The 27,337-nt window shown below is 46.8% G+C and overlaps 13 protein-coding genes across 13 annotated transcripts; 6 read left to right on the top strand and 7 right to left on the bottom strand.

The window, feature by feature from the left end:
- Positions 1 to 1,418: 1,418 nt before the first annotated feature.
- On the bottom strand, positions 1,419 to 2,234 carry AOL_s00109g199 (uncharacterized protein; the record flags this gene model as incomplete). Its single annotated transcript, XM_011126680.1, has 1 exon — positions 1,419 to 2,234. The coding sequence occupies one exon, from the start codon at positions 2,232 to 2,234 to the stop codon at positions 1,419 to 1,421; it is 816 nt and encodes a 271-aa protein (XP_011124982.1).
- A 583-nt stretch (positions 2,235 to 2,817) lies between these two features.
- Positions 2,818 to 5,070, top strand: AOL_s00109g198 (uncharacterized protein; the record flags this gene model as incomplete). The annotated part of the gene is made up of 5 exons (XM_011126679.1): positions 2,818 to 3,491; positions 3,559 to 4,132; positions 4,196 to 4,284; positions 4,355 to 4,616; positions 4,693 to 5,070. 5 exons carry the CDS (start codon positions 2,818 to 2,820, stop codon positions 5,068 to 5,070), a joined length of 1,977 nt encoding a protein of 658 aa, XP_011124981.1.
- A 127-nt stretch (positions 5,071 to 5,197) lies between these two features.
- AOL_s00109g197 (uncharacterized protein) lies at positions 5,198 to 5,497 on the bottom strand (the record flags this gene model as incomplete). Its single annotated transcript, XM_011126678.1, has 2 exons — positions 5,198 to 5,383; positions 5,456 to 5,497. The coding sequence occupies 2 exons, from the start codon at positions 5,495 to 5,497 to the stop codon at positions 5,198 to 5,200; spliced, it is 228 nt and encodes a 75-aa protein (XP_011124980.1).
- Positions 5,498 to 7,445: 1,948 nt separating this feature from the next.
- Positions 7,446 to 8,912, top strand: AOL_s00109g196 (uncharacterized protein; the record flags this gene model as incomplete). Its single annotated transcript, XM_011126677.1, has 1 exon — positions 7,446 to 8,912. The coding sequence occupies one exon, from the start codon at positions 7,446 to 7,448 to the stop codon at positions 8,910 to 8,912; it is 1,467 nt and encodes a 488-aa protein (XP_011124979.1).
- Positions 8,913 to 9,576: 664 nt separating this feature from the next.
- Positions 9,577 to 10,024, bottom strand: AOL_s00109g195 (uncharacterized protein; the record flags this gene model as incomplete). The annotated part of the gene is made up of 2 exons (XM_011126676.1): positions 9,577 to 9,846; positions 9,899 to 10,024. The coding sequence occupies 2 exons, from the start codon at positions 10,022 to 10,024 to the stop codon at positions 9,577 to 9,579; spliced, it is 396 nt and encodes a 131-aa protein (XP_011124978.1).
- A 451-nt stretch (positions 10,025 to 10,475) lies between these two features.
- AOL_s00109g194 (uncharacterized protein) lies at positions 10,476 to 11,757 on the top strand (the record flags this gene model as incomplete). The annotated part of the gene is made up of 3 exons (XM_011126675.1): positions 10,476 to 10,881; positions 10,953 to 11,242; positions 11,299 to 11,757. The coding sequence occupies 3 exons, from the start codon at positions 10,476 to 10,478 to the stop codon at positions 11,755 to 11,757; spliced, it is 1,155 nt and encodes a 384-aa protein (XP_011124977.1).
- A 296-nt stretch (positions 11,758 to 12,053) lies between these two features.
- On the bottom strand, positions 12,054 to 16,178 carry AOL_s00109g193 (uncharacterized protein; the record flags this gene model as incomplete). Its single annotated transcript, XM_011126674.1, has 7 exons — positions 12,054 to 12,354; positions 12,417 to 13,027; positions 13,087 to 13,227; positions 13,285 to 13,467; positions 13,531 to 15,774; positions 15,837 to 15,927; positions 16,003 to 16,178. The coding sequence occupies 7 exons, from the start codon at positions 16,176 to 16,178 to the stop codon at positions 12,054 to 12,056; spliced, it is 3,747 nt and encodes a 1,248-aa protein (XP_011124976.1).
- An 800-nt stretch (positions 16,179 to 16,978) lies between these two features.
- AOL_s00109g192 (uncharacterized protein) lies at positions 16,979 to 17,961 on the top strand (the record flags this gene model as incomplete). Its single annotated transcript, XM_011126673.1, has 2 exons — positions 16,979 to 17,110; positions 17,173 to 17,961. 2 exons carry the CDS (start codon positions 16,979 to 16,981, stop codon positions 17,959 to 17,961), a joined length of 921 nt encoding a protein of 306 aa, XP_011124975.1.
- Positions 17,962 to 18,237: 276 nt separating this feature from the next.
- On the bottom strand, positions 18,238 to 18,969 carry AOL_s00109g191 (uncharacterized protein; the record flags this gene model as incomplete). The annotated part of the gene is made up of 1 exon (XM_011126672.1): positions 18,238 to 18,969. One exon carries the CDS (start codon positions 18,967 to 18,969, stop codon positions 18,238 to 18,240), a length of 732 nt encoding a protein of 243 aa, XP_011124974.1.
- Positions 18,970 to 19,655: 686 nt separating this feature from the next.
- Positions 19,656 to 21,344, bottom strand: AOL_s00109g190 (uncharacterized protein; the record flags this gene model as incomplete). Its single annotated transcript, XM_011126671.1, has 1 exon — positions 19,656 to 21,344. The coding sequence occupies one exon, from the start codon at positions 21,342 to 21,344 to the stop codon at positions 19,656 to 19,658; it is 1,689 nt and encodes a 562-aa protein (XP_011124973.1).
- Positions 21,345 to 21,862: 518 nt separating this feature from the next.
- Positions 21,863 to 22,882, top strand: AOL_s00109g189 (uncharacterized protein; the record flags this gene model as incomplete). The annotated part of the gene is made up of 1 exon (XM_011126670.1): positions 21,863 to 22,882. One exon carries the CDS (start codon positions 21,863 to 21,865, stop codon positions 22,880 to 22,882), a length of 1,020 nt encoding a protein of 339 aa, XP_011124972.1.
- A 335-nt stretch (positions 22,883 to 23,217) lies between these two features.
- On the top strand, positions 23,218 to 24,930 carry AOL_s00109g188 (uncharacterized protein; the record flags this gene model as incomplete). Its single annotated transcript, XM_011126669.1, has 1 exon — positions 23,218 to 24,930. The coding sequence occupies one exon, from the start codon at positions 23,218 to 23,220 to the stop codon at positions 24,928 to 24,930; it is 1,713 nt and encodes a 570-aa protein (XP_011124971.1).
- Positions 24,931 to 25,111: 181 nt separating this feature from the next.
- Positions 25,112 to 26,526, bottom strand: AOL_s00109g187 (uncharacterized protein; the record flags this gene model as incomplete). The annotated part of the gene is made up of 3 exons (XM_011126668.1): positions 25,112 to 25,168; positions 25,225 to 25,551; positions 25,603 to 26,526. 3 exons carry the CDS (start codon positions 26,524 to 26,526, stop codon positions 25,112 to 25,114), a joined length of 1,308 nt encoding a protein of 435 aa, XP_011124970.1.
- Positions 26,527 to 27,337: the final 811 nt, after the last annotated feature.

Here is a 27,337-nt window from a genome sequence, read left to right as displayed (position 1 = left end):
CTGCTACTAAAGTCGCAATAAGGAGCAACTGTATCGTATATCCTGCAATGCGGTGGTACTTGTAGATGGCCTTTGCATTCTCTGTTGATCCGAACAGGTGGGGGGTATAGAATTGAGCAAAGCCGACGATGGTTTGTCCTAAAACAATTACGTAGACAAGAAGGCCGAGTATTGCATGGACGCTATCGAGGTGGGAGTGTTTGGTTCGGACTTTATTGAGTACTATCGCCACTCCTGCACCTATAAGTAACAGTAGCGAGGCTCCAATCAGGATAGAGTGAACAATGGCGCCCTTGATTTTTTGACCGGGGGTGTGGGTGGGTTGCAGAAGCAGAACAGCTTCAAAAATGAGTAGAATTCCGACCTAATAGGCCCATATGAAATGATTACGTGCTAACGTTAGAATGTGTAAGACTGCAATGCAGCTCAACTATGATTACGCCAAGCGCAGCCCGTACCGAATTGAATAGCTAAGGTGCGTATATGTATACGGTCAGTGTGTGGTTTTGTAAACAGCGCCGGCTCTAGATTCAAGCAAGTGTGCAATTGACATCTCATATGTATAAGCGGGTACCTCCTAGTAGGTAGTAAGCTTACCGGGTGTAATGTGAATAGCCCGAGAGGAAGGGAGAAAATAGAAATCCAGACGGTTATGAGTAGAACTAGAAGACCTATTTGGGCCAAGAATCCGGTTCCTACGATAGCGAGAGATCAGGTCCCATTTATAACGGTAATAGATACTTACCTAAGTAAGTAAGTAAATTAGGTACTGACCAAGAAAGAGGTTTTTCCAGAAAGGGGCATCCTCTCGTTGCCTGACGGCACCAGCTCGCCCAAGCAGAGGCTCAGCCTCCGACAACTGATTCGAAAACACATTTTGACTAGTTGGTGGAGCGTCTGGCATATCGTATGTTCTTGTTCTTCTTTTGAAGGGAAATCAAAAGGTGTGTTCGAAAGGTCAGTTTGATCGATGAATTGCTTCCCAGGCCACCATTTTAAGTATTGTGTCTCAGGAATCAAAGCGATCAATGCAAGGTCTTATCTACATGTACCTACTTACCTAAGTACCTAGCAGATAATTAGGTAGCTGTTATCGCACATGCTTATATAAGTACATGTAATACTCATGATGTCATATATGGGTTAGAAACGTCATCGATTTAACTTTGGTAGCACCGATTAAGCTTCGGAAAGATCTAAGACATGCCCTATGAAAGGCAGCGTAATTACTGTAACTCCTCAAGTCTATCTCCGTGGTTAGCCAATCGAACCGATTTAAATTACCTCCTTAGGCCCGAGTGCAGTATTCTAGTGTTTACATACGTACACACTTATAGGTGGTGGGTGGGTAGATACATTTGACCTGCTTCTATATTAATATACCCTCACAAAATACATAGAAAAGTACATATGTATGTTTAGGTTCCCCCGAATCTCTCCGCTTCCGCATCAGACATATCCGGGGGTATTCGAAGATCCCGCTTTGCGGCTCGTGTCCAGTACATAAACGTGCGATCACTAATTCTTCTAGGATGACCGGTTCGGGAGGTATGCAGATGCCGAAGGGCTCGGTAGAATTCCCGGGCTTCGGTTTCCATCCCGCAGCACCTGAGGCATCGTATTATCCTGGTAATTCTTAAATCATTATGGCTGTTCATCCAGTTCCTTGCCGCCCTGGGGAATGTCTCTGGGTTAGGGACAATCTGTACGAGCCTCTGACTGGCTGTTGCACCTTCGGTACCAGGATCTAAGCTAACGATTTGATAATCGAATCCGAAGAATCGAAGCATTCGAGCGAGAGCCATGCGCATGGAAGTCTGCAATTCGGGGTCGTTTCGGAAAGTCTCTATGGTCTGCTCGTCCAACGTTGCCGCAGGGTGCAACATGAAATTGGACCTTTCGGGGATAGGAAACAGCATTTGGATAAAGTCATGGGTGTATTCAAGCTTGCTATCGGACCATTCGAGTATTTCTTCTAAGGTCCGGCCTTGGATGTTGTCGCCTTTGTAAAACCTAAGGACTGGTGATAGACCTGCCAAATCCTTTTTCGTTTGTAGATTGGCCTGGGATATGTCTTCTATCGTCTGATCTGTACCTTCTTCGGTAGCGCCCCGATTGCTCTGCTCGAAATCTCTGATGGCAGCAACATTTAAGTGATTGACTGGTTCATTACTGTCGCTTTGTTCACCTTTGCGGGGCTCGACAGGTTCAAGGCTAAGTTCTGTGAGATCCATGGCGTTGGTGTCGTGGAACTACCTAAGTAAGTACCTAAGTATCGAAGGAGGTGTAGCATGTAGGTGGATGCCTACCAGGTTAAGTCGTAGGTAAGCAAACACTTGTCCGAGGACTTAAATGCCTGAAGTACCTACTTAAGTACTTACTTACCTCCGATTTTGTGCTTGCTTAAGTAAGTAAGTAGTACTTTGGAAGGAAAAGAGGCCAGAGGTAGCAAGGGATAGGTACTTTAAGTACTTAAGTACCTACCTCCTAGGTGCATACTTGAAGGGCTGCTCGCGGGAGGATGCCATGCAAGTGCGGGTCGCACTGGAGCTCTAACAACGGCGTGTTTCCCCCTTAACCTTCCATGCGCATGCGGTTGCATATACCTCAACACTTTAAAAATGGTGTGGTATCCTGTCCTTCCTACGGCACACCTCTTCGCGCCAACCTACATACTTTCACAATCCCACTTCGTTTACGGAACAACGTCAATTTTTCGTTACCCGCAACTACAACCTGCATTTTTATACAATCTAACAGGAGGCGACACTCTTTAGCGTGAAGCAAGGGCAGATTAGGCGAGCGAATGAGGACGACATGAGCCTGGAAAATGGACCTGGTGCCGTGGTCTCAACGAATGTTAACAACCCACCAGTAACTCAAGACTCCACACCAGGAGCAACCTCGGTTGCGACAAACGATGATTCGACGGATTACGAAAGCCAGGGCAATTCAACACTCCCGATACACGTAATACTAGATGCAACGGATGGAACGTCGACGTATGATGGGGAGGATAATGGGAATATACATTCACTCCCAAAAACACCTGGTTACTCCGGAGACGCTACCCAAGATCTCGCAAATTTGAATACCGCCACTCTATCAGGTCTGAGCGCCGGCCTATCACACGCAAACGTATCGAAAATCTCCCTACAGGGAGCTGGCAGGAGTATCATCAGGGAATTAACAGTCGATGAAGAGTTGATGTCTCTTAAGGTTCGCTCGTTGTACAATTCAGGGATATCTCCGCTGGAAGCACAGAGTTCCTTCGGTTCGATACCTTCTGGGAGTATTCGGGCAGGGTTAGAACAAAACCGTCTCTCTGCCGTATCTAGTCGGTCGATTAGATTGCAAGCCGATCAGCTCAGTGTTCGAGACTCGATCGCGAACAGCTCTAGGAGCCTGAGCGGAGTTGACGGCCGGGCTGATTTCGAACTCGCGGGCGGTGTCGAAGATTGGGAGGACATTGATGCCGATGATATAGATCGGTGAGTTATTGTCTGGTATATTCCCCAACTTTTCGGGTTTGACTCGGGGGGCTGATTGGAGTGGCAGGTATGGGTTCATCATGCCTAAGCCCAGGGCGCCGGCATCTCAAGGTACAAAGGTCAATCCAACGAACAGGTCGAATCTTAAAAAGTCGGCACCCGGACCTGGCATCAAAACAAGTCTCCATAGACGGCGTATTCGGCCGGTTTTTACCCGTAGTCGCCATCTCAACGTTTTTATTTCTACATTTCAAAGCAAAAGTTCACCCGAAATGCTTACGAGCCCTATAGCCGGGTCTAGCGAAAGAATGAAAGTAAAAGAGGTCGAGCGAGTTGCCAAGTGGCATAGTATGGCTCTAAAACCAAGCGTCCTTCCAACGGGCGCTGTGGCAGGAGGGGGTACAAACTTCGATTTCCCCACTTCGAACCCTAAGGTATCTTCACTTCAACGCTGCGCCAGTCGTAATGTAATTACCGTGGAATGCGATTTGATAACTCTAAAATTGCTGCAGCTCGTCGATAGAACTTGGAAAGGGATACCCGATTGCTGGAGGTCTGCGGCTTGGTTTTCTTTTCTCGAAGCAAGCGCAAAGAAACAAGAAGGCTACAAGTCAACCAATGATCTAATTGGATGCTACCATGTCTGTAAGCTGGATAGAAAACAAAGGACCTTTTCTACAACAAGCTAATCATCTATAATCTAGGTCCTGTCGAGCCAGAATTCGCCTGATGATGTCCAGATAGACTTAGATGTACCACGAACGATCAGTTCTCACATCATGTTTCGGCGCAGGTACCGAGGGGGGTGGGTGCTGTCGAATCTTTGAGAGAGTAGCGATATTCTAACCAAAAGTCTCATGCAGGCAAAGATTGCTTTTCAGAGTCCTCCATGCGATATCCCTTTACTTTCCCGATGTAGGGTACGTACAAGGTATGGCCTCACTCGCAGCAACCTTCCTTTGTTACTATGATGAGGGTGCAGCTTTTGTTATGTTGGTACGATTATTCGAACTACGAGGACTGCATACTCTTTATAGTAACGGATTCGGGGGTTTGATGGATGCGTTAAATGATTTTGATACGGAATGGTTGCAGCCCGGCCATCCTTTGGTTAGTCGGAAACTGGTACGTGTGGCTGAAAGGAGCTGAGAGATATACCCTGTCTTTATTTTGTTCTCCATTTGCTCATTATAATATATAGGAAACGCTTGGGGTATCCGTTCTATCTTTTGGGACTCGATGGTACCTCACATTGTTTAACTATTCAATCCCCTTTGCGGCACAGTTACGTATCTGGGATGTGTTCTTGCTCCTTGGGGATGATGAGCTGGGCGGCACACTTGATGTGCTCCACGCAACATCCGCTGCACTAATAGAGGGAATGAAGGAGGTCGTTCTTGAATCGGATTTCGAAGGCGCGATGAAGAGCCTAACGAATTGGATAGCGATAAAGGATGAAGATATTCTGATGAAGAATGTAAAAGTCGAGTGGAAGAGGCGGAAAAGGCGGGGGTTGTTCCCAATGAAGATGTTGTCAGCCGCGAGCCGACCGACGACCGGGGTGAGCCGGTCTGGTTGAATCGGAGTTGAATTTGGAATCGAAGTTGATGATTGCATCCCAAATTTTCATCATTAGTATAGGCTTTATCATTTCTTTCCCATTTTTTTCATTACTTCCTTTTCTTTTATGCATATCTACCTCTTGTTTATAGGTATTCCCTCTTCTTCTTCTTCTTCTTCTTCTTCTTCTTCTTCTTCTTCTTCTTCTTCTTCTTCTTCTTCTTCTTCTTCTTCTTCTTCTTCTTCTTCTTCTTCTTCTTCTTCTTCTTCTTCTTCTTCTTCTTCTTCTTCTTCTTTTCGTTTGGCGCATCGTACATTAGGTGCATGAGTACCTGCTCGGTACTTCTTAGCTGGGTTCGCGTTTACTTGCCTTTTAAGCTTTTAATATTTTTGTTATAACATACCTTATATCTACATGATTTTCTCGAGTACTCGGGTATATACATACGTAGCTATAGTATATCTATGCATATGTACAGTAGGGAGGACCTGCAATGTTTGCCGGCAAATACTAGCCCCGAGCCCAGGCGCTTTTGAGGCAGAGCGTATGTATTTGTGGGTACTTGTACATGCGCCCCTGCTAGGGATGCTGCAAGTCAAGAAATGGCGTGGTGGGGCCGCAGGGGCAGGCCACCCAAGCCAAAGGCCCAAATCGGCTGTCAAAAATCGTCAAATCTTGCTGTGAATCTTGCCGTCTCGACCCGCCACAAGAAAGAGTGTCCCAAAACGGACAGGCCCGCCTTCCTGTTTGAAATTTCAGCAACCAGGATGGCGATTGAAAGGGAAATTTGTTCCCTCCTGGCATTGTCCTTGCCTCGATTCGTCGGGCCCCTTGATGTCTTCTTGATGTACCAGAACCTAGCTGGTAGGCTTGGGATGCCCACCTGCTTGAAGTTGAGCGAGTCTGTGTGGCTTTGCAAGATTCGATTCGATTCGATTTGATCGCAATTAACCTCTTCCTTTTCAATTCGATCCCTTTTACTAAGTAAGAGGTCAGTAAGGAAGTCAGTAGGTACGTACCTAACTTATGTACTTTAAGGACTCGTCTTTGATTCGAATCCTCCCACGGCCCAACATCGTCATCACCACCATCGCCATCATCACCATCATCACCATCCTCATCCCCTCTTAGGTACCATTCTTCACGAGTTGGTAAGCAAGTTCTTACTTTATCAATTACTCACCTAAGTACTTACTTAAAGTAGATATAGGTCGGTTGTTTCTTCCTGACTCAATCAGGTTTTCAGGTGTTTATCCAGACAATATCGCCCATCAACATCACCGACCTAACCAGCCGCCCGTACATACCTCTCATTTACTTACAGAGTACCCTGTCAGACCCTTCTTTTCTTCCTTCCTTCCTTCCTTCCTTCCTTCTTTCTTTCCCTCAACTATTTTACTTCGTTCTACTTCTTGATTTCTTTGTTGCTTTATTTATCCCCTTTGAATTCTAGTTTTTGGTTCATTTTTCGCCCAGAAAATTTTGTATCTCTCTTTACCAATCCCAGCAATAAAAAAGAAGGCAGTAACTAGTGTGCAAGTGCAAATAATCGCAGTATCACACCCAATTATTCTTCCTCTTCCCGAGACTTTCTTCTTCTTCTTCTTCTTCTTCTTCTTCTTCTTCTTCTTCTCCCCTCCTCCTCTCTTTTCCCTCCCCCTCTCTTTTCATCTTGTCTCCCCCCCCCCCTCCCCTTCTGGCGATTGCCGCTCCTTTGAAGCACCTTGATTTCGCCCTATCAGCCCATATCTTCTTCATCTGTGTGGCTCTCATCCTCGTCTCGACGCCCACCGCCATCGCCGCCTCACTTTTCACCACAAGTTCCACCATAACAAACTCGTGGCTGTGTTGGGTTGGCCATCATCATAAATATTCTTTCAGGCAGTAAGTCCTTCTTTTCTTCCACCCATTCTTCCATATTCCCTTTCTCCCTCACACACACACACGCGCGCGCCCACCTCCCAAATCTCTCCATACATGAACGGTCTTGAGGATAATATCTTTCAACAATTTCGATCAAGCCTTCCCACTTAAAATGCCCCGACAGTACCATTCCGAATACATGATAACCCAGGGTATAGCGGCAGGTACCCGGCTTCTGGCGACAAGTGGGACGATGTCTTTGTCTCGTTCCCCGGTGACTTTAACATTTGATTAAAGGCCCGTAATCCCCAGCAATACATATCCAGCAGTGGTCGTCGTTGCCAGTTATAGTGAGCCTTATTTAATCCCACTAAAATTGGTAGCTTCCAGCAAAATAGCACAATAGCCGTTTTCTTTGGCCTGGAAGATAGCTCTTGTTTTTATCTATCATTATTATAACCCCTTTGGTGTGCAAGGCACTCAAGGCCGCCAAATTGCATCTCCCATTAAGGTCAGTCGACTTCGTTGCGATGTCGACTTCACATAGAGGGTTGCCCCCTCCTGCAGCTATGGCGCTCTCTGGTCACTCACCTTCGTCAAATCTAAACCAACTCCCCGATCGATGGCAGCATGGCTCCGAGGAAACCCAACGAAGCTTTCTCCAGGCCAAGTCGGATGAAGAAAAGCGGCGGCAGGAGGAAGAGAGAACGAAGCAGGAAAACTATAGGCTCGAAATTCGTCGCACCGAGCTTGAAATGTTGCGGGAAGCTTTTCGGGGAGGGATACCTCCTCAGCTAGTGCCTATGATATTCACGGGAGGTGGTGGCGCATTAGCTAGCACAAGTGCAGAATGGGCAAATCATTATATATCACAGCTTAACCATAACCAACAACAATTACTTCAGGGCAATGTGGTTTCACCACCAGATTCTCGCCTGGAGTCTCGGCTTCTGACCGCTACCGAACACCAAACCCCGAAGTCCAGCGGCCTATCGTCAATATCTCAGACTCCTGCACAGTCTCAGGCAGCTTCCAACGTACCTCCGGGCGCGGCGCACAACCTACATCACGCCGGCTCCGGATCCAGCTCCTACTCTCCATTCGGCTCCTCCGGATTGGTAGCAACGCGAAACCATGCACAGCAGATCCATACATCGGAGCCACCAAGGTCGTCCTTACCTCGAATCAACACGAACGAGATTCATGTGCAACCACCACCACAAGGACCGCCTCCTGGTTTAAATATGCAGCTTTCAGGCATACCTCCGCCGTCCCAAACCCCAACACAAAACCTTATCGCCCATCAAACTCCACAGAGTCACATCTCACAAACTGGTCCATCGGAATCTCATAGGCAGCCGGAATCATCACCTATTTTTTTCCACCATTGGCAGCCTCCTACTACCCAACCCTCGACGTCTGCCCCAGCAACGTCAATCTCTCCAGCGTCGGGGAAGAATATTGAATCATCACCCTTCTCGAATCAGCCTTACGCTTCAGGTAATGAATCCTCGCATTCGCCTAAAAAGCGAAAGCTCGCGAGCGGTGGACATAGCATTCACTCCGCTGTTGTCACCGACTCAACGCCGAGCGTACAGGCTAACTCATTCTCCTATTTTTCTTCAGGCTCCTCTGGGAATGCAAATAAACGACGAGGCGTGAACCCGACTCACAATCGTCATCGGAGCGACTCTGGATCCGCTCGTGGGTATGAGCCATATCCTAAAAATCTTAATTCCCGGCCACGGAGATCAGATGCAGGTGGTGATGGGGTTGGGGTTACAGGCCATTTTTCAATTTCACATATGACAGGCCGTGAGTCGTCCCCCGAAATAGCTCGGCGAGAGTCAACGACAAAGCCACCAGGCGGTCCGCATCAAGAATCACCCCTTTTACATCAACAATACCAGGCTGGGCCTGATAGCAGACTCGAAAGTCACAGACGTAAGGAGAGAGAGGGCTCGGAGAGTCACGGTGGCCCTGCCGGCCGCAATTGATACCCATAATACCTCCATGAATATTATCTATCCCACATATATCCTTCACTGTATTTCCTAGGGACCTGATTTTTTTCGGATTTTGGCGTTAGCGCTTTTTATTTTACGGCTTTTCATCCACTGTATTTTTTCACCTGCTTTTTACTTACCCATCTTATCATACTCCGCATTGGTTAAAAGGTTTTTTGTTGTCTCGTAAACCGGATCTGGGGACCCACCGGACAGTTCCAGGTTCAACAGGCTGATTCAAATACATACATTTTCGTCCTTCATTCCAGCCAAAAAAAACATTTAATACTATAAACAATAAAGCAGCTCCCCAGGCTCGAAAAGAGCACGAAGAAAACTATTGTATGTTGCGGTAGTTCCAAAAGACCGGATTCAATGTTAGAGCTAGATCTCTTATTCTGAACTGCAGGAATGTCACCGAAGATTGCAATAAAAATATACCTAATGTTGTATACATAAACCTTCTCCGGTGTCATATACCCCATCATGCGAACCAGAATTGTTCTGTAAGCCGTGCCCTAAAACATGGCACCCGTCAAGCCGTCGTCCAAATGAATCCGATGAGGCGTGGGGCCCTTAGTCAGCAACTATATTCTCGAGATAGATCTGGGTTGTTTATAGAGACCCAAGTCATGCTGCCCATTCGAGTTTCCCATCAGCCCTCTAAGGTATCATGGTCAGCCTTAGGCCGGGTGGCGGACAGAATTGTGTCGAGAACTTTTGTAATCTGTTCTTCTGAGAGCCTCGATTCTAGCTCCTCGATGAGAACATCTAATTCGGTCTCATTTTTTGGTAGATGGTTCAAGATCATGAGCACTTCTATTTTCTCGAATTGGAGGGGAGATTTTGCTAGGTCTTCCACGAGCTTCGTAGTGGCTTCGGGAGTCTGAGCGATCGCAGCAGTTGTTGAGAGGTAATCAATAACCTGAACTACCTAGTTAACATTGCGCTTTGACGGCGGTCAGGCTTGAGAATACCTCTTTCATTACTGTTTCTAAATTCCCTGGCTTCATAGCCGCAGCTGGGCCCTGATCAGCAACTTGGTTGCGGTATCGTTGCTTAACCTCTTGGATATGTGCCAGGACTTCATAATTGCTGAGCATCGCCTCACAAGGCTCGAGGATCTATAGTGAGGAATAGATTTGTCAAAAAGGATACGCGCTGCAAGGTAGCTTCCATTCCGACTCACCTTCATCGTAGAAGTACTTTTGTTTTATCTAACACACACACACTATCTCTCTCTCTCTCTCTCTCTCTCTCTCTCTCTCTCTCTTTCTTTCTTTCTTTCTTTTTTGTATATAGTTTTTTAGGTATTTTTTTTCATTGTGTGACTTGGATGCGATGTTGTAGTTGAATTGAATGTCTGTTTATTGATGCTCATTCGGCTTGGCATGTTGGGAGAAAAAAAATCCAACATCAACTCGCAATAATGCAAATGCAAAGACTTCTTCCGCGAGCCACAATTGAGGGTGGTCAAGCTCATAAAATCACACACCCCTCCCGGTAGCATCAGTAACTTCGAACTGGAGCCGGCAGTAAGAGCCTTTTCTTTTCATGGCTACCACTTTGAACGACGATACGGCTACTTCGACTTCTACCATGGATTCGGCACCGACAATCTGCGACGCCTTACAATATGGCCCATTAAGACCTCCAGTGCAGTCACAAAAGAACGAGTTTACTGCGCAAGACTTGTCTCAGCTTCCACTATTCATGAGTTCTCTCGATGATGTACCTGAGGGGACCAATGATGCTATAGAAGCATTGAAAGCTCTGGCTTATGAGGGGGAACCTCACGAGATAGCGGAGAATTTTCGGCAGCAAGGTAACGAATCATACCGGTCTAAGTACTGGAGGGACGCGATTGAATTCTATACAAAAGCATTGGCTATAGGCTGTAATGTTGATGAGATCAACGGTGCCTGTTATTCGAATCGAGCTGCTTGTAACCTCGAGCTGCGTAAGTTTTAACCCTATGAAAGATTCTCGGTCGCCCGATAGTGAACCAGAAGGTTTATACGTCTCACTTAGGAAACTATCGAAAGACCAATTTAGATTGTGCTGAGGCTCTAAGATTAAATCCTCGGAATATTAAGGCGCTATATCGATCAGCACGGGCGTGTCTTGCCTTAGACAAGATTTCAGAAGCAGAGGATTGTGTGCAACGTGGCCTTGCCATCGATAAGAGTAACAGCTCCTTTAAAGCAATTGACGAGAAGATATCCAGCCGGAAGAGTGTCCTTGCAAGATTGCAACAGACTAGCCAAGAACGAGAGCGATTGTCAAAAATGAAAGAAGCTGCGCTGAAAAGAGCACTGGAAGTAAGGCCCCCAAGGATATCCCATAGACTATCCTACCTGACAAATTGTATGCGTAGGCACGCCATGTGATACAAAGAATAACCTCTGCGCGGCATCTTGATCTATCCGAAGATGCCACAGTGCAGCTTCAGGATCCACTGGATCCCCAGTCTGATTTGTGTTTCCCCGTGGTAGTTCTTTACCCGCTACATCTTCAATCCGATTTCATCAAGTCACTGTCAGAGAATGAGACTATTGGCTCCCAGCTTGAAGGCATTCTTTCACCATCGAATTTACCGGAGTGGGACAAGGAAAGTGAATACGCATATCCGGGTGTGGATGTGCTTGTCGAGAAGAAGAAATACGACATGCACGGGAGACCTAGTCTAAGCAAAATTGGACCGAAGACTTCATTAAGGAAAGTGCTCACTGAGGGAAAGTTGGAGTTAATAGATGGCATCCTGACTGTTTTAGTCGTGCCAAAGCCCCGATTAGCGGAATTTGTCAAAAGCTGGAAAGAAGATAATCCGAATTGATTCGGCTGAAGAAACTGTTGTCACAAACTATCGGTAGTAGCAAGTGAGATGTAGATCTTGAAGAAAGAAAAGGTCGTAATACACTTCCCGAATCGCCAAAAAAAGATTTACCGACAAAAACAAATTCCGGAGCAACGCCAAGAAACATAGAGATAAACAGAGCTGGCAAAGTCAGGCATAGCTTTGCTCTACTTGCCTACGAAACCTCGTGAATATTAAACATTGTACAACCGCTACATTTTGTTAAGGAAGAGATTTTTTTTTAGAAAAAAAAAGGTGAGTAGAGAATTCGGGCACTACGGCTTTTGATAGGTCCAGCCACCATTGTCGAGAATACGTTGGCGCTCAACTCTGTCAGCTTCGATTTCCGCAGTCGTTAGTCGATCGGCACCGGACCAATTTGCGGAGCTTGTTCGGGCTCTGAACTTTGCTCTATCACTCCTCCCTCTGAATATGTCTTCCATGGAAAGAGGTGCTATCGGGCCGAATATTGTTTCTGGATCTATTCCTAATTGATCCTGCAAAGCCTGGCGAAGCTCCGGTGAGTCGGCCCATTTGGGGACATGGAAGGACTTATCATCGTCGTCATCCTCGGAGCTAGTGTGAGTGTAAAGTTAGCTTCACTTCACTTTCGGATATAACTTTGGACGGGTCTTTACTCTGTGTGTATCTCTGGGAGATCTATGCTTTCTGGGTTAGGGTACACTGGCGATTCACGAGGAGCGGTAGAAAGTTTTCTTCCAATCTTTTGCGCGGAAGGTGTAACCATTGTCCCAAATTTGAGCTTATCATGGGAGTATTTGACAGCCTCGACTTGTGGCAAAGGCGTGGATTTAGCGAGTTGTATTGGTAATGCTGACTTTGCGAGGGTATGTGCCTGGCCCTGGCCTGCGGCTGTGTAATCTTGGCTAAATATACCTCCGATTTTCGAGGGCGGTAGGTTTTCTTTCTTAGCAGTCGACTGGCGAATAGGGGGTGCGAAGGTAGAGGGGGTCGGGTTTTCCCCTGCATCCTCCGTTTTTCTGCGTTTCGGGTCTTGCTGATTCGAATCTTTGGCATTGACCTCCTCCTTTTGTAATTTGTTCTCTTCTTCTGTCGGGAGGATTCGTTTGGGTTGACGCTTTAGCTCCGGTTGAGATTTGGAAGAACTGAGGCCGCTTTTGTGGGAGAAGGGCGTTGCTTTCGGGAGTAGTTTGGAGGGATGAAATATTCCCTGTGTACCCTTCCCCGCCGTCGGAATCCTCTTTTTCACATCTTCCTCATCGAAGGTCTGTGCATACCATTAGCAAAATGTGTCCGGTGTTTTGATGAAGGGCGAAATATACGTACCTTTGAGGGCTGTTTCTTTGCTGCCTTTGCAAGTAGCTGTTTCCTCTCCTCCTCACGGCGCACTTCCCGTTTCAAGTTCTCCTGTCTCTTACGCTCCATCTCCTGTCTCTGAGCAGCCTTCCGTTCCTTTTCTTCCTGTTCCTACAATTGGTTTTAGTATCTATTATCATTATTGTAGAAAATTGCAACAAGGTTTACCCTTTTCTGCGCCTTTGCTGCGGAGTTAAGTGCAGCTATTGATTTCGGGGCTTGGCGGCTGTGTGTAGAAGAGCTGGACATTGCGGAGAGGGGACGAGAATGCGGTTCTTTAGTAGGCCCGAACGTTTCGGCCAAAGCATTGACAAGAGCTGCCTGATTTGATAATGGATTGTGATTCCCATTCTTATTAGGGGAGTTAGCGCCAACTCCGATTTTTAGAAGAGTTCTAGATATGGGTACACTTACCCTCCTTAGTTCTGCTTCACGCTGTGAACCTGTAATAAGTCGATTGGAGGATAGAACCGCCTTTGGCTTAGCAATCCCGCTTTCTTTCACACCGAAAAGGGCGCGATTGGGCTTCCGAAGATCGTTAGTTTTTGATTGCAAGGAACGGCGATTGCGTGGTTCTCTCAGGCTCCCAGCTTGGGGTGATATGTCGCAATAAGCCGGGCTTTCCCTCGGGTTAGTGTTAGTAGGTAGGTCACCATTCTCATCCTCTACATCATCCTCTTCTGATGCAATAGCTTCAAAAAAAGGCGACCCGGGAAGCGAAGGGTCATTATCTGAGACAAGAGGTGATTTGATGATGTCATCAGCATTTTCTGGGATAAGGTTAATTCCTTCGGTAATGGCGGAGGAAGGCCCTTTCAGTTGGACTTCACGCTTGGGTACCCCTCCGTACTTGATCAAGCCGCCTTTCTGAAGCTTCGACGCCTTTTCGGGGGTTTGCCGCGCTTCGGATGGAGTTAAATCCTCATCTAAATCTAAGGAGGCGGAAGCTTGCATTTCAGGATAGAGTATCCCGTTTAGAGCCGTGTCCTCGTCCCTTGCTTCGTCCTCTCTTCCTTCGCTATTTAGATTCTGCGGTGCCTCTTTCGAAGGGGATGCGGGTTTAGGTGATCCCCAGAACAATTGCTTAGCAAAAGATATGAGGGTTGGTTGGTTCTTTTTGGCGACAGAGGCTTCGAGGTCATCCCGAGATTTCGAACTTGAAATCTCAGCTTCAGTGGCTGACAGTGGTGGCACTGGGAGAGTTGGGTATGTGACTTCGGTGTTTATATCTTTTTTGTTCATTGACACTGGTGCGTGTAATTTTGTTATCACCGGTGTCATAGTCACTTTCTTGTGTGACGGGTTGAGTGCCTTGCTAGGAGAAGGAGGAACTAGCCGTATTGGCGAAGATGATCCTAAGCTTGAATGCGTAGCTGCTGTCCTTAAAACACGTGGTAGTGACGGTATCCAATCTTCGTCGTCTGATTGCATAGATCCTCTTGGCCTCAGTGGCAATTCCGTATCTCCAGTGTCTCTAGCAACTTTGGCTAATTTAGAGCCGTCGAGGTCTTCAGTTTGGATTGTGGTCAGGAGAGACGAGGCGGATATTGATTTGGAGAGCCGGCTGGTACTTTGTTGGCTCAATTGCCTAATCTTCTCGTCAAGCCGTTGCGTAGGGTTCTTGTCAGAAAACTGCATTACTGAAGCTTTGTTCATCTCGGCGAGACGGAGCTGCTCATTAAGGTCCTCGTCCTCGTCTTCCTCGTCAGAGGTATGGTGATGGCCCGGTACTATGGAAATCGGGCCTGGAGTGCTCGGGGTGTCCGTGATCCCTATTTCACCAGCAATACTTGATGCACCTAAGCTTTTACCACCGGTAAGCCGGCCAAACAAACTTGCCCTGTCATCTACATGGCTGCTCCGCGGCCCAGTTGGATTTGAGCCCCCCATGCTCTTTTTGTAGGTCAAAGTCTCTCGAGCAGGCAACGATGCAAAGTTCATGCTGCTTCGGGCTACTCCAGTTGGCGACGCCGTTTCACTTGGTGTGTCGGAGCCGGCAGCCACATCCGTTATGAGAGGCTTCGGGGTCACAGGATTATCCATTTTTTGAATTGGTGATATGGGAGAAGACGGCGCAACTGGGTTGGACGCCTGCACGGGTGACACTGAAGCCTCCCTTTCAATAGCCCGCAGCACCCGCTCCTTGGGGGCTTGGGAACTTGAAGGTCCAACTGACGAATCGGCATGGAGATCTGTAGGAATCCTCGCCAAGGGACTCGGGAATCGGAGAAGATCATGATCTCCTTCTCCGGAGTTCTTCGAGCTGGCATCATGAGACGAGGTTTCAGAATAAGTAGGCTCGTCGATTGCATCAAGATCATTACTAGGGCAATCCTCTTCGGCAAGAGTCGATGAGTTGCGGCTTGCGCCGGAGCATGTTCTTCTCTCTGCAATTTCACCAGCGATATCTGGAGCATTTTGGTAGGATGGTACCTTTGCGGGAGAACTTCTTTCGATCGGTTCGTTGGAGACTAGACCGAAGGAGCCCGCCGCGGATGACCCACTATCCCTCATCAATTCTGGAGTTGAAACTGCACTGTCCGATTCGATATCAAATGATTCTTTAAGTTGCGGCGTCATCGGTCTTATTACTACATCATGACCTAGACAGATTGGCGAAGCTATCCTCGCGGGAGATGTGACGAGAATATTGTCATCCTATATCAATATTTGAGCGACGTGGCGTTGCATGGAGCTTACAGGAGTTGAATGTATCCTACCTTTTGCTCTTCGATAAGCACTGTTTTGGGTGGGTTCCGGGGGGTCTTCCCTCTGAGCTTTCCAGGAGTCTTGTATAACTCGGTTATGTCTCTATTAAAGAAGTTTAGCCATTTAGTACGTTGACCTGGATATAGAAGACGCCAAAATTGCGCGTGGGAGCACTACATTGTGGATCCTTGAGTAAACACATCCGCCATATGCTCTGTAAGCCATTCTAATTCGTTTCTGAATGCAATTGTAAAATCTTCAAAATGGTCCGCCTCTTTGCGATGCGCGTCTGCCAGCTCATTGAATATCCATTGTGGAGACCCCACTTCTGGTGGGTTTGGTCTAGAAGCCATTTTTTTTTGGGAGGGGAGGGTGGGCCTCGAGGTATTCGTAGAGTCGGATAGTTTCGTGTGCCTTACGGCTGGTTTGTAGCAACAATGGAATATAAATCTATAAGCAATATGAGTGTCTAGTATCAAGTAGATACAACAATAAGGCGACTGGAGTAAATGAGCTAATGTCGGAAACCGAAAATATGAGGCGGCGTCATTTCAAGCGGATTCGCTTCTCCCGGGGTCGGTAGCGGATAACAGAGAAAGATGGCGTGTAGTGGGGTATGATGGTGACGGTAGTCGTGGTCGTATGGTATAATGAGGCGAGTGAGGTTGGTGTTGAAGGTAACGTTTGTAGTTGGATTGGATTGTTTTTGTGGTCTGTTGTTATGATGAAGAAGATGAAGGAGCAACGCAGTGCGCGCCCAGATACTTTGGAATCGTCCAGATGATCCACGTGCAAATCTTTAGATACCTAGTGTTCTAGTATACCTCACGGTCGGGCAGGTAACGGTATGTAGCCCCAAACTTATGCAAGCTGGCTCATGCGATACAGGGTGTCTCCCGTGTCGCGGGCATCTACACGAATGCAATTGATTTAAATGCTGCTGCTTGTACGGGATACTTGTCGCCCTGTTGGTTGGGTAAACAAACAAGTCTGGGAAAACGCGTGGTTTGCCAAGCGTATTTCTAAATCTAATCTGATTAGATCTTATATCCGGTCTCGTCCTACGGCCGCGATGTAACAAGCTCCGCGTAACGTTCTTAGCTCAGTATTATGTATATATCCCTTCCGATCTCATCCACCTACCAAGTACATCATGGCGAATGACCGTTTCAAGTACAAGTTGGAAATCCAACAGATGATGTTCGTTAGCGGTGAAACCGGAGAACCTTCGCCTGAAACCACCGGTATCATCGAAGACATCGTTCGCGGACAAGTTATCGAAATGGTATGTCCTATCTGTCCTGGCAGCGATGTGTCCCTTCGCTCTTCTAACACTGGACCCGATAGTTAATACAAGCTACTGCCCAAGCCGCTAGGCGAGGCTCTCGTTCTATATCAACTGATGATCTGATATTTCTTATCCGCCACGACAAAGCTAAGGTATCTAGGCTACGAACCTACCTCTCCTGGAAAGAAGTTCGAAAGACCGCAAAGGATCAAGATAGGGACGTGGATACTGCCGACCTTGTGGAGGACTCTGCTGCTGGCGATGCGCTCAAAATGCGACAGAAGCGGGCCAAGATTTCCTTGCCGTGGGAGGTTGCCTCCTACTTCAGCGAGCAACCCCCCGAAGGCGATGACGAAGATGACGAAGAGGAAGCTGAGGCCAATGTTGCCACCCTTGCTAGGTTAAAAAGCGCTGATGAACGGACAAAAAGCATGACTAAAGATGAATATGTTCACTTCTCTGAGTGCAGACAAGCCAGCTTTACTTTCAGAAAGTCGAAGCGATTTAGAGAGTGGGCTGGGTTCGGCATGGTTACGGATGCAAAACCTAACGACGACATTGTTGACATCCTTGGCTTTTTAACCTTCGAGATAGTACAGGTGCTCACTGAGGAGGCACTAAGAATAAAGGATGCAGAAGATAAGCTTCAAACTTCGAATAAAGAGAACGATAAAAAAAGAAAGAGAGATCGGTTTCTATTCGACGGGCCCGGTGAAGGTAGGACTCCTGTGGAGCCTCGTCATATCGAGGAAGCTTTCCGGCGACTACAGCGGCCTCGAGCAAAATCCAAAGCTATGCGTAATTTTGAAGGCGGCGGGGTTATGAAGACCCGTGTGGGACTTATGTAATATTTCTATTTCTTATCTTCTGTTTTGTTTGGCGTTTAAGGATCTTTATGGGGGCGCTTCACGACCGAAGCAGCGCCACTACATAACCGCTTACTGGTCGGAGTTCATCAGAGCTGGTGGCGTTTGGGGCGACGTGACTTGAGAAGCCCATGATATGACCCATAATAACCACCTTTCGGTTGTAAAATTTGCGAATACCCCTTTGGCTAGCTGGGTACTATGATGTATGTTTTCAAGAGTGCATCGATATTGGATATGTTCCAGATCTTCAATTCACTATCGAGTTTTTGTACTTGTAAATCCTCCAAACCCCATCATTCGTGCCATCATTGCCGCATCAACATCAACCCCACTAGTCTGCTCAGAAGTTTCAGTAGCTGTCAGCACCTTCTTCTGTCTCGTTTCTTCCTTTTTAATCCTTTTACGCTCCTTCTTTTCTAGCCGTTCCTGTTCCTCAATCGTTTTACGTTCCGCAAGTCGTTTGGCCAAATCGAATTCCTCCGCCTTATCCTGCTCGTGTTTCCTTTGTTTCAACCAAATTAACCTCTCCCGCACCATTTCCAATGTCGCTCGCTCTACAACGTCCGTCTGACCAGTCGCATTCAGATGCTGCTTGCTGTTCAAATGTTCGACGTACTCCAAACTGTTGGTAAAGTTTAGATCGCAAGCCTCACAGTAGTATCCCGGCCCCTTCCCCCTTCTGCTACCGGTAGTTCCTAGAGGAACGATCTGGACCTTGTTGAGGTTTTCGTCCAGCCGGATACGGCCTCTCCTCGCTTCAATCATCCTCGAATCATCGAATCTTGTCTCCTCAGCGTTGGCGTCCACCTCGGATTTAGGTATGTACTTCTTTCCCGCCAGCTTGGCTTCATATCGTTCCTTGCGCTCTTTAGCCTCTCGACTTTGGCGTTCCGCAGCCTTTTGTGCGTATTCTTCGCGATCCCAGGTGCGGCGAAAGGATGTGTCACCGGTCGCGGCATTGTCGTATACGCCTTTGGGTTTCGACATTATGATCAAAATTTCCGAAGGAACTAGTTACATGTGTGCCTTAACTCTAGATATCGGGCAAGGCTGCGTGGCTGCAAATCAGCGGGATTTGGGCCTGGACACTTACAGTATGGTCGGGTGTACGTGTGGTTAGATGCTTCACCGCGATACTTAAAAGCTCATTGCCAACCATCGGAAGAATCCAACAATCAAACAACACATCCTCAAGCGCACATTTTCTCAGGGTCCAGGTACCGAAGAGTATTTTAAGTCATGCCCTAGTACATCAATTTGTGATTTGTAACTTACCTAGATACCTCTTAAGTACCCATAAAAAATATGGAAAAAAAGTTCGTGAAGCTAAGGACCTAGGTGATATGCGCTTATACTAAGATGAGTGAGCAGCCATGGGAAGCGAGTGCTGAAAAATATAAATATCCAGTTGCAAAACAGAAGGAATTATCATACAGAAGTCTACCTAACTTACTTTATCAAGCAAGTAGTTAAATGCGTCGGATCACCTATCATACAAGATGTTCATTTGTTCCCTCAAAACAGGCCCCTCACAAACCTCACCGCAGAGATAAAAACGATATAGCGCCGAACAAACAAAGAACACCTCAACAAAACCGTCACAGCCACAGTACAATAGATGCTGTAAAGGGGGCTATCAGCACATGCACAGGAAATGCCGGGACTAAGAAAGTTCACGCTTCCTCTGAAGGCTTTCTCTTCTTCCTTTCGTGTTTATCCTTCTTGTCTTTTTTCTTCTCCTTCTTCTCCTTCTTCTCCCTGGCTGCGGTGGCTTCCTCTTCAGCGCCCTCCTGGTCGACGGGCTCACCGTCGGCAGTTTCTAACTTCCTCTTCTTTTCTTTCTTCTCCTTTTTCCTATCCTCCTTGCTCTTCTTTTTCTTCTCTTTCTTATCACTATCTTCATCGCCAAAAGCAACATCTTCCATAGCTTCCCCGGTTTCTAAATCGGCGACAGCCGCTTTAGCTAGATCTGCAGCCGCAGGTGCATCTTCCATAACCTCATCAGCATCAGGGTTGTACTTCTTCGCTTCTTGGATGGACCACTTCCCAGGCTGAACGCCATTCGACGGCAACTTTGGGAGGGTTGGTTTTCCTTCAAGGTACCTAACACGGTTTTCAACTTTCTGTCGCATATAGATACCTAGTGCTGAAGATTCTTCCTTATCTTCTGCAAGCGCATCATATCTGATACCTAGCGATGTCTTCGTCGCAAGCATGCGGGCAATCTTGCCCTTGTTTTTCCCAGTTGACTGCCCGATTAATGACGCCTGGTAAATCAAGCCGTATTTAGGTGTGTCGTGTTTTGTTTTGAGAGCTCTGAACAGTGCCTTCTCTGCACCAAGAATCTGAATTGTCGAGGCAGGTGACTTGGCAAGATTCATTAAGGATCCGGCATGAGCTATCAGCCTTGCTCCCACTAACTCCCCCACTAATGCCGTAAGGTTCGGTGCAATTGCTTGCATACGATTGGATAAGTAGGTAGCTAGTTCTGTTCGATACTCGCTGAAGCCGATAACTTCTTCTGCAAGGCTGTTAATATTGTCCAAATCCTCTTTCGTGATCTCAGTACCCATAGAAATTTCAGCCGCAGCCTTCAAAGCATTCTCTATTTCTTCAGGGAGAACAGTAGAAAGGTCCGAAGTCGATGCGTTAGACCTGACTCCCATTATCTTGATGACCCTAGCGTACGCCATATTGTCGTTGATGATTTTCGCCATTTCCGGGAAGTGCCAGCCATACCATTCTTTCAAACGCATAGCGTACGTATTAAGCTGCTTGTCCAGATCATCAAGTAATGCGATCGCCTGGACAATCATTGTATCTACTTTGTCGGGGGAAAACTTTAATTTATGACGCGACAGAGAGTGGGAAAGACCAAGTGACATAGTGTTCAAGTCAGACGGTAGAAGGCCTGGTATCAAAGAAGTGAGATGCTCCCGAATGGATCTGTAAAGGTCCTGCGTGGTTGAATCCGAGACGATATTGAGAGACAGGCCGGGTATTTTATTGATGGCGTTTCCTAACAATGGCGAGTGAGCAAAATCTCTTGTAGTAAGAACAATAGATGGTAACATACCAAGTTTTACATCAGCAACAGCCAAGGATGCCTTCTTTTCGTCCTTAAGGGAATCAAGCATTCCAGCCAACATTGGAGAAACCTTCCCTTCAATCAACGATGTGACTTCTTCAAGAGCTGTGGCAGCACTGTCAAACTTGGAGAACTGCTTGAGCTTGAGCTGCCCGCAGATGCCATCCGAAGTGCTAATCTCTTTAGCAAGATCATCGCGCTTCAGTAGTTTTTTGTCCTTAGCCTTAAAGAGAGCGTAACCAGCTGATGTTTCTGTTAGGATGAGAAACGACATATTTGCGACAACAAATAAGAGCCGTAGTAGGTAGCTAAAAAGGTTCCCCTTCTAGATGTATGATGGTAAGGGCGATAATTCCAATGTATCAAAGAAAGAGTTGAATGGGAGAGGACAGATGCGTCGCTTCAATTGGATGCGCCGTGTTCTGGCTTTTACATCCGCGATAGAAACGAAGTATCCTTTTTGTCAAAAGAACCGGTCAAGAAACCGATGGTTGCTGTTACCGGCTGGTTTTAGGAATCCACGGTGAAACTCTTGTTCGTGGGAAAGTTTTTGTGGTCGTCGATGCTGGGGAAGGGCAGGAAGAGAAAAAAAAATAGAAGCGAGTTAAAAAAAAAAAAGAAAGAAAAAGAAAAGGAAGCCCAGAACGGATAGTCACTGTGGCTGACGGGCTGCCTGTGGCAGTGTCTGTGGCGTGCTCTAAGAGATTTCGTTCTGGGATTAAAACCACACCACTGCACACAACTTCAATCTTCAATGCACATGCATATGCATATACACCTTTAACTTTAACAATGCAACCACTCGTTTGCAATCTATCTTCATCATTGGCTAGTTTGCAAATATCTACGGCCGTGAGAGCCGTATCCCGCTTGCCAACCAAACGACTTACCAGCCCTCTGCTCTCCCTGCACTATTCGCAAAATCTTAGTAAACGACCGTTTCAAATTGCATCCTTACACACATCCTCACCTCTCAATGCTGGACGCAAAAGGAAGCCTCCTAGCAATCCATGGGCTATAGCCAAAGCAGCTGAAAAGCGGGGGAAAGTTACGGCGAGGAAAGAGGAGTTACGGAAGATTCGACAGGACGCAGCGTCTGATCCTGTTGTAGGACATACGACTCCCTTTCTTGAAGCAATGGACTCGAGCCCTGCTATGTTACCACCAATAGATCATCTCGTCCCAGCTACCGATGCGCATGAAAGACAAGAAGCCTTCGAGAAGGCCATATTCGAAGAACGACTTGGCCGTTTAAACCATTACCTGCAACCGGACGAAGTTAAGATTTCTCTTGCAAGATCCAAAGCGTTGGAAGACCCACCCCTTTACGCTGTAACGGAAAAATCTGTCTTACAAGGAAAAGAAATGCATCTGAAGGCAACAGCTGCCATGAACCGCATTCTCTCTCTCAGCAATGGCTCCTCCAAAGACAAAACAAGAGCAAACAAAACTTGGTGTGTCGAAACGTTTGGCCGTCACATCACAGATGAGAAATTTCCTCAACCGAAACACCCGTCGATAGCATCGAACCCCGGAACCGATCCTATTAAAACTCCACGCGTTGGTCGTGATACTGGTAGCAGTGAAGTCCAAGCCGCATTACTAACAATGAAGATCAGAACCCTGGCCCAACAACTTGAAACCAACACACATGATAAAATGAATAAGCGGAATTTACGTGTGATGGTGCACAAGCGGCAGAAGCTGCTGAAATACCTTAAACGCAAGGAACGGGGAGGCCAGCGGTATCAGTATGTAATGGAAAGTCTCGGCCTTGATGATGCTGCCATCATGAAGGAAGTTTTTATTTGAGTGCAACTTCGCTAGTCACGCTATTTTTGTATATAATAAGAACCTACCTTAGTGTTTAGGTAGGTAAGTAAGTAAGTAGGTACATATACATATACATACTTAAGTCCCTGGTACCCATTTTGTTTGAAGACATAATTACTTACTTAGGCACGCAAGTACGTACCTGGGCATATATATAATTCTAGATCCCCACTCGCCTTCCTTCCGCTGGAAAATTTTTAAAAATAAACTACTCAGCACATATGTAAATTTATAAATAAATAAAAACCCCTCGAGCATGCGTAAACTAAGTTGCCCTAGCGGGTTGGCTCCTGAGCTGGCCAAAGCTCTGGGCCATGTACATGTGCATACCTTCTCAACACATTGATTTCAATTTAGCACGAACTCAACGGCGATCATATCGAAAGACCCAAAAGCCTCCCACACCGAAGCAAACTCACCAAATGGTTCTAAGATCAGCACGCTACGGGCACTGGTGCCGATTAATAACTTGCAAACCTCGAAGCCACCGGCTTCCGATTACAAGAAAGCACGAGGTTTGTATGCAACGGCTTCCCCAAATTAGTATCCGCACCTTCAGTTCTTCGACCAGTCCGATACCACCTTCATTTGCGCCAAAGCCCATTGTTGCGACGAAACCAATCCGCGAGAATCCTGGTTTCTACTCCCAGAATTGTTTAAACAGGAACCTGCCACTAGAGTCAACCTATCCTATACGTATTAAAAAGCTTTCCGATATTCTTTTTGAACTACGCAGTTCCCTCAACTTGATGCGAGGGAAGCAGAATGTACTGGGTGCAAAAATAAAAGCTGCTGCGCTTCGAAGAAATGAGGAACCCGAGGAATGGAAGGACCTTCAGGCACAAGCCAAGGTGCTGAAGCGACAGATATCTACTCAAGAGGCCGTAGAGCAACAGCTTGAGGATGAAATGAACATGCTTGCGGCGCAATTACCAAATCTAACACACCCAGATACTCCAATACAGGGAAAACTGAATGTGGTTGAATACATAAACAAGGGCAAACTTCCGGCGAACTCGCAAACCCTTCCGAAAACCACTGAAAAACAAATTCCGGAGCTTCTATACCGCGGAGCCCCAGGTATTTCTCACGTGGAAATAGGTACCGAGCTTGGGATACTTGATTTCTCTTCCTCGAGCAAGACGTCTGGTTGGGGTTGGTATTTCCTTCATGGGGATGCTGTATTGTTGGAGCAAGCGTTGATCCAGTACTCTCTGGCTTGTGCGAGAAGCAAAGGATGGAACCTAGTAAGCCCGCCGTCAATAGTATATACCCATATCGCGGGGGCGTGCGGGTTTAAACCCCGAGATAACAACAATGAACAACAAATATATCACATCAGCCAAGGTTCCGCCTTCGAAGGTTCGCAAGACTCATCCCGGCCCGAGCTTTGCCTGGCAGGCACAGCGGAAATACCATTGGCTGGCATGTTCGCAAATACCGCGCTCCCGAAAGCGAAATTTCCCAAAAAGATGGTAGGAGTATCACGATGTTACCGAGCGGAAGCAGGGTCACACGGCTTAGCTACCAAAGGATTGTATCGCGTTCATGAATTTACCAAGGTTGAGTTGTTTGCATGGACATTACCCGACCCGGATTTGTCGGACCAAACGTTCAACGAGATATTAGACCTCCAAAGAGATATAATTACGAGCTTGGAAATACCAGCTCGTGTCATTTCCATGCCCTCAGACGACCTTGGGGCTCCCGCATATAGGAAATATGATATCGAAGCGTTTATGCCCAGTCGGAAGGGAGAAAAATATGGGGGTTGGGGCGAGGTTACAAGCGTCAGCGAGTGTACGGATTATCAAGCTCGAAGGTTGAACGCTAGATGCAAGTATCCTGATGGTAAGTTGGGTTTTCTTTGGAGTTTGAATGGTACAGCCCTCGCAGTTCCAAGGATAATTACAGCGATTCTGGAAAACAATTGGGATGGTGCCAAGCGAGAAGTTCGTATTCCTGAAGTTCTTCGACCATATATGGGTGGCCTCGAGCTCATTAAGAACTCGGAAAGTGCACCCTAGTGACAAAATTTATACAATCAACTTTGGGATAGGCTTTCATTTAAACTATCCGGATCTCTTCATGTATATACTCAAATTTGTACTGTAAAAGGACATTGATTTCCTAATGCTGAAAAATCATACATTAATCTAGCCTAAACTGCTTGCGATTGTCCTCGAAGCTCCAACAGGGTTTACGCTTCTAGTCATACTTGAATAGAACGCTGATACTCTCACCGTGATGAACTCGGCGGATTGCCTACGCGGGTATTATTAGTTTCTGGTCTTGAGCCGCGCGTTTTAGTCCGCACATACCTCAGAAAAAACACTTGATACATCAAGCACTTTCAATTTCGGACACGCCCGAGCGTTCTCATTTTGGGGGACTGAATTAGTGACGACTACTTGATCGATCGCACTAGCATTAATACGAGCGATGGCGTCACCGGAGAATATACCATGCGTTAACAGAGCGTACACCTTAGTAGCCCCCCCCCTTTCTTTAAGAAGCTTTGCAGCCCTTGTGATGGTGTTACTAGTATCAGCTAAGTCATCAACCAGAATTGCGACGCGTCCAGATATGTCACCGACTAGCATCATTGTTGCATTTTGGCGGTCTGTGATTTTAGTAGGCCGCCTCTCCTATGGGATCGTTAGCTGTATGGCCTTGGAATTGGTCTAAACGGGGAATACCTTGTGAATCAAAGCGAAATCCATACCAAGTGCATCAGCAATAGCTGTTGCACGTTTTGCACCACCAGCATCAGGGCTGACGATTACTGCAGACTGGTAATCAGGGATCTTTGTTTGTATGTACCTCTGCAACAAAGGTCGCCCATATAAATTATCAACAGGGATGTCAAAGAACCCTTGATACTGAGGATCATGGAGGTCCATGGTGATGATGTGATCTGCACCAGCACAGGTCAACAAATCCGCTATCAATGTTCCAGCCTGCGCAACCCATTGTTTGTAGCCTGGTTGTCTGTGCTGATCCCAGTCGCCCCCGGTCCCGTTGGCGTAGACGACCTTTTGCGAATCCCGCTTAGTAGACCCAACTATCTCGCTACCAGTGTGCTGGCGGCGTAGGAAAGATGGTCTCGAGGTCAAACTGGGTGACCCGGGCGCTGTGACGGGGCCTCTTTCTTTATCTAACGAGAGACGGCTCAGTTTGTGTTCTAATTGGCCTGCTGGGGGGCCACTGGAACCCGCACCATCTGGCTGAGGTGCGGGAGTTCCGGGACGACTTTCGAATGTGTAACTGTCCTTTTGGATACCGGCTTTGGCTAATGGGGCACCAACTTTGTTGTATGGGATATCGGGTTGACGACTGTATGGAAATAAAGGCATCACAGCGGTGACTCTTTTCGCGGATGCTGTTTTACAAGCTGAAATTGTGATGAGGAGTTCAATGAAATTGTCGTTGACTTTTCCGCAACCGGATTGTATAACGTAGACGTCTTTTCCTCTGACGGAGTCCTGGATCTCAACCCGGGTTTCTCCAACAGAAAACTTGGATAGGGTGATCCTGCCAGGAGGGATGCCCAGTTTGATGCACATCTGCTCGACGAGCTCGGGATGCGATGACCCGCCTAGGACGACAATATTGCGAACCATAATTGAATTATTGCGGGGAGCGTATCCTTAAGTGAGGTTGGAATGTCGGGGTCGGAGAAACGAAGGAATATGATGTTCGAACGCGCTAAGCTTTGTTAGTGTGAGAGAAAACGGAAAATATCTATTGCGAAAATGGCATTGCCTTCTCTGCGCTTACATAGTGAGCGAGCAATTTTCCCTCGTTGCTATGAATAGGGGGTTGGCCAGTGCTGATGCCGGTGCTTATGCCGGATGCCTTGGATCGCTACATGTGTGTAGAATAGGCGGTGCTGCGAGGCGGCGATGTCGTTTCAAGCTCGGTTAAAAAAAAAAAAGTCCGCAGGCAAACAAGAAGGTAACATAAAGGGAAAAAAAAAAAAAAAAAGGGTAACTCAGTGCCACGATAGAGGCATCGGAAAAGGGAAAAGAAGGAATGGTAAGTTCCTATGGTTTTCATTGAGGCTCAAACCTCAACATACACCCTCTCCCAGCTTGGTATCGATATACATGGTATACAGGGTGCTTTACACATGCCCTTCCAATTACCTATGTTGACAATCCTTAATGTAGCTAATCCAAGAGCTCTTCACCCGTAGCCACTCTTGAAGGCACTCAATACCGTATGAACACGCAGAACACGTTGGTGGACGAGGGCTCAGATATGCAGACTATATTGAACAGGGTATCTATGCTAAGCACAAAAATGCAACCGTACCTGCCCGGATAAACAAGTGAATAAAAAAATTAAACAAAATTTAAAATAAACAAAAAAAAAAAAAAAGAAAGAGAGAGAGAGAGAGAGAGAGAGAGAGAGAGAGAGAGAGAGAGAGAG

Source organism: Orbilia oligospora, assembly GCF_000225545.1.
Source record: "Orbilia oligospora ATCC 24927 unplaced genomic scaffold scaffold00109, whole genome shotgun sequence".
NCBI classification, from domain to species: domain Eukaryota; kingdom Fungi; phylum Ascomycota; class Orbiliomycetes; order Orbiliales; family Orbiliaceae; genus Orbilia; species Orbilia oligospora.
The sequence above is the reverse complement of the archived record's forward strand: the minus strand, read 5'-3'. Positions and strand labels throughout refer to the sequence as shown.